The following is a 4511-nucleotide window of genomic DNA, read 5'->3' as shown; positions in this document are numbered from 1 at the left end:
GCCCGAGGGACCCCCCAGCTGTGCCCACTGAGGGGCTGAGGTAGATGAGGTTGCCTCCACCGGGGGCTTGGGGTTCTCCAACGCTGTCCTGCTCCCGGTGGGCAATAAATAGCCAAATAAATAGGGGCTGGAGTCCCGGCCGGGCTCGTGCCGCTACTTGTTGCGCCGGCGGCTCCTGAGGATCTCCAGGATCTCGGCTTTCTGCTTCTCCCAGGCCGCCGACGGCCGTCCCCGGGGCACGAAGAAGCTGTATTTCAAGCGCGGCGGGCGCTGCTCATCCACCACCAGCGCCTGCAGCACCAGGGGCTCCCGCAGCGGCCCCCGGCCGGCCAGTGTCTCGGTGGCCGCCGTGGCCCCGCTGTAGCGCAGAGTCACACCACCGGCCAGCGTCACGTCCGTCGGGGAGGGAAGCAGGACGTAGCCGCCGTTGAGGAGGGAGCTGCCGTCCGGCCGCCGCAGCGCCAGGAAAACGTCCTCGCCGCCGCCCGCCGAGAGCTGCCGGACCAGGAGGTGCGTGGCCCCCGCCGGGATGGTCACCACGTCGTTGTAGCCGTAGCTGCGGGGCACAGCGCGGGGTTAGAGGGGGGCGATGGCAGCCTGCGGGTGACGTGTCACCCCCCACCACCCCCAGCCACCGTCACCCTCGGGGTGCTTACCGGGGTTTGGTGAAGGAGCCGTAGATCTTGGTGCAGCCGGAGCCGTCGCCGCCGCCCGTCATACACTTATCGAACTTCTTCTTGGAGCCGATGATGCGGTCGCAGCCGGCGGGGATGCAGCGTCCCTGCACGCACACCCCGGAGCTCTCGGGGGAGCAGGGCGTCCCGTCGGCCACCTGCGGCACGGCACGGCCTCAGCACCCACTGGCAGCACCCTGGGGTGCCCGGTGGGCAGGGGTGGGGGGACACACACACTCACCCTCGGCTGCAGCACGTGGTAGTAGCCCAGGGTCTGGGACTGGCAGGTCAGCTTGCACTGGTCCCGCTCGGGGACGCCGCTGTAGCGTGGCACCCAGTCCTGGGGGGCCGGTAGCCCCTTGACGAGGTCGGGGCGATGGTTGTAGGCGGCACATTGTTCCTCCCGGAAGGTGAGGGCTGCCGGCGGCGGTGGGGCACAGTCAGCACCGGTGGCAGCCCCCAGCCCTCCCCGGGGACCGGTGCTGTCCCCACACCCCCCGCCTCCCCCCAGCTCCGTTCCCACTCACGGGTGCTCCCGGGACACTCCTCCACGTTGCAGGACTGGAAGCGGGTGCGTTTCCCCTGGCAGTACCGCCCGCCGTGGCGCGGCGCCGGCGCGGTGCAGTCGCGGTGGGAGAGCTGGACGCCGCCGCCGCAGCTCCGTGAGCAGCTCCCCCACGGCCCCCACGGCCCCCAGCCCCCATCCACGGGTGTCTGCAGCCGGACAACGAAATGGGGGGGTCAAACCGGTACTGGTTTGGACACCACCCCCCCGTACCCCTTACACCGGGACTCACGGTGAGCTCCTGCACGCGTTTGGCGCCGACGCAGAGCCCGTCCATGCAGACGCTGCCCGGCCCGCACGGCGTGCCGTCGGCCCAGGGGAAGTGCTTGGTCTGGCAGACGGGGCGGCCGCCGACGTGGCCGGTGCACCAGAGCGCGGCGCAGGGGGGCTGCAGGTCGCCGCAGTGCCGGGAGTCGGGCCCAAAGGCGAGCTGGCATTGCCGCAGCAGGGGGTAGACGCTGCCCGGCAGCGCCGACGGCAACTGCAGCCACTCCGGAGGCTGGTCCAGGAGGCAGTGACCTGCGGCGACACGGCACCGCTGCACTGGGGGTCCCTGAGGGCAGCGGGGGGACGACGTGGCTGCACCGGGACCCCCCCACGCTGGGTCTTACCGTGGCCATTGTCCAAGAAGTCGGTGATGAAGCGGGCGCTGCACGGGGACCACATCTGGCCGGGCTCCAGCGAGGAGAGGACGGGGGCCATCACGCGGCGGGTGCCCCCCGAGCGGCTGTTCAGCTCCCGGCAAGGCTGGGAGTTGTCGTGCAGCATGTTGAAGACGTGGCCTGTGCCAAGGGATGCTCATGAGCCCGGGGGGGGCTCACGGGCAGCAGTGGGTGCCCCCCCTCCTCCCTGCTGTCCCCCGTCACTCACCCAGCTCATGGGCGGCCGTGAACGCCGACTGCAGCCCGTCGTCCTCCACGATGGCACAGCTCCGATTGGGGTCACAGACGGTGCCCACGTCAGCCATGCCCAGTGTGTCACAGGTGGCCGCCCCACACAGGTCCTGGAGGCAGGTGGGGTGTGAGGGGTGGGCTCAGGGCACCCCCAAACCCAACCGGGTCCCAAACTCCCTGGGATGAGCCCTGGGGACCCCACCAGCCCCCAAAACCCATGGACACCCCAGGGGCTCATCCAGCACCCAAACACCTTGGGGTCATCGCCAGCCCCCAGCCACCCTGCAGTGACCCCAAAGAGCCCTGCAGCTCCTCCCAGTTTCCCCCCCAGCCATCACCCCCCCTCACCTGCCGGGTGAAGAAGATGGCAGTGTCGAAGTGGAGGGGACTGTCCTCGTCGGGGACGTTGAGCCCTTTCTGCCACTGGCAGAAGTTGCGGAGCATCTGGGCGGCGTTGGAGGTGATGGGGGGCCCGGGGGTGTCCTTCCCCAGCACCACCAGCCGCGTCACCCGCAGCTCCACCGGGTTGCCCAGGCTGCCGTGCCGAAAGGAGCGGGCGGCCGCCGCCAGCACCGTCAGCAGGTACCGCCGCAGCCCCGCGCCGTGGAACCGGGCCATCGACTCGTCCGCCACCACCAGCATCTCCACGTACCGCGGCACCGAGGCGAAGCGCTGCCGGGAAGCGGGGAGCTGGGGCAGGGGACCGCTGCTGGCGGGCACCCCCCCAGGGCTGGTGACATCGTGCCAGTGTCCCCCATCACCACACATGTCCCTGTTGGTCCCCCCCAGTGCTGTGCTGTGCCCTGTCCCATCTCTGTGCCAGCCCAGTGCAGCCCATCACCTCCAGGCCCTGCACCAGTGTCCTCCATCCCTTCCCTCAGGGTCCCGGCCCTGCCGGGGGAGGCGGAGGGGAAGCCCAACCTTCTTCGGTGTGTCCCACTCCATCCCACCCCATCCCATCTTGGTCTGGTGTGTCCTGCTCCATCCCATCCCATCCTGGTCTGGTGTATGTCACCCCAGCTCACCCCAGTTCATCCCAGTCCCAATCCATGCCGATCCATCCCAGTCCGGTGTGTCCTGCCCCATCCTAGTCCATCCCAGTCCAGTGTGTCCCATGCCAGTCCATCCCGGTCCCCACCCATCCTGGTCCATCACAGTCCGATGTGTCCCATCCCATCCCATCCTGGTTCAGTGTGTCCTGCTCCAGCCCGTCCCAGTCCATTTTATCCCATCCTGGTCCGGTGTATCCTGCCCCATTCCGGTCCATCCCAGTCCGGTGTGCCCCATCCCATCCCGCTCCATCCCATCCCGGCCGTACCTTGGCTCTCCTCGGGGCAGGGCCGGGAGAAGTTGTCCCGGCTCCGTCCGGTGCCGTGACGGGGCAGGCGGGACCGGGGGCGGCCCCGGTAACGGCGACAGCGGCGACCAGGAGCGCCAGGAACGCGCGGCGCATGTCCCGGGCAGGGCGGCGGCGGGAGGTGACAGCGGATCCGCCGCTCGGTCCCCGCCGCCGCCTTTAAACGGGCAGGAGGGGCGGTCGCGGGGGCGGAGCGGGGCAGCCCCGGTCCCCCCCGGCCCCCCCCGGCCCGTTCCGGGAATGCAGAGCCGGTCCCTGGGGAGCGGGGCCGGGACGGGGGATCCCCCTCGCTGGGACACCCCTCCCTCCCCCCTCGCACCGGGATTCCCCTCGGTGGGACCCCCCCCCGCACTGAGACCACCTCAGGGGGTCCCCTCACCGGGACCCCTCTCACCAGGACCCCCGCTCTGGGACCCCTCTCATGGGATCCCCTCACAGGGACGCCCTCGTTGGGACCCCCCCCACGCTGGGACCCCCCTCACTGGGGCTGCTGTGGGGGCTGGGGTCAGGGTGGGCATCTGCCAGGTGTGCCCTTGGGGTGCCTGGGATGGCCATGGGGCTGGGGGCACCCCGGGGGGCTCCCCCACTGATTGGCACCCTCTGCTCCCTAATAGCCCCCTGCTCCATCCCTCCTCATCCTCTTCATCCCCTCCATCCCAGCCCCTCCGGTGCCTGAACCCTGTGAGCCCCCCCCCCCTCCATGTCCTCACTTCCCAGCAGGGCCACCCGCCGTGTCACACACGAGTCACCTCCTGGCCCCCGGCCCATCCGGGGCAGGACAGGACACAGGGCCGCATCCTGCTTCCTCCCTTCTTGGAAAGAGGGGGCTGGGCCTCCCCCCGCCCTTCCTTTCCAGCACCCCCATTTCCCCCAGTACCCCCAGTACCCCCATTCCGGGGGTGCTCCCTCCCGGCCCTGGCTGCTGCCGTGCTCCCGGTGCCGGTGCCATCCCCGCCGTCCCCGGGACAACAACAGGGTGACGCGGCCCCGCACAAAGGGAGCCGGCGGCCCCCGGGCCCGGC

General features: G+C 70.6%; 1 protein-coding gene across 1 annotated transcript; it reads right to left on the bottom strand.

Moving 5' to 3' along the window:
• Positions 1–71: 71 nt before the first annotated feature.
• Positions 72–3595, bottom strand: ADAMTS4 (ADAM metallopeptidase with thrombospondin type 1 motif 4). Its single transcript, XM_014961908.1, has 9 exons — positions 3451–3595; positions 2481–2804; positions 2110–2242; positions 1851–2021; positions 1472–1758; positions 1202–1388; positions 916–1091; positions 657–832; positions 72–556 (listed from the first exon to the last, which is right to left on the bottom strand). The coding sequence occupies exons 1-9, from the start codon at positions 3583–3585 to the stop codon at positions 154–156; spliced, it is 1992 nt and encodes a 663-aa protein (XP_014817394.1). The 5' UTR covers positions 3586–3595; the 3' UTR covers positions 72–153.
• Positions 3596–4511: the final 916 nt, after the last annotated feature.

Source organism: Calidris pugnax, unplaced genomic scaffold (assembly GCF_001431845.1).
Source record: "Calidris pugnax isolate Ruff unplaced genomic scaffold, ASM143184v1 scaffold1007, whole genome shotgun sequence".
Classification (NCBI taxonomy): Eukaryota; Metazoa; Chordata; class Aves; order Charadriiformes; family Scolopacidae; genus Calidris; species Calidris pugnax.
This window is presented reverse-complemented; position numbering and strand designations above follow the sequence as displayed.

What these genes read in the sequence shown, in the direction of transcription:
- ADAMTS4 (XM_014961908.1), bottom strand. Translation starts at nt 3,585, where the DNA reads ATGCGCCGCGCGTTCCTGGCGCTCCTGGTCGCCGCTGTCGCCGTTACC. An exon ending in CTGCCCCGAGGAGAGCCAAG is followed by an intron (nt 2,805 to 3,450) that starts GTACGGCCGGGA and finishes GCTTCCCGGCAG; the next exon opens with CGCTTCGCCTCGGTGCCGCG. An exon ending in CTTCTTGGACAATGGCCACG is followed by an intron (nt 1,759 to 1,850) that starts GTAAGACCCAGC and finishes GTGTCGCCGCAG; the next exon opens with GTCACTGCCTCCTGGACCAG.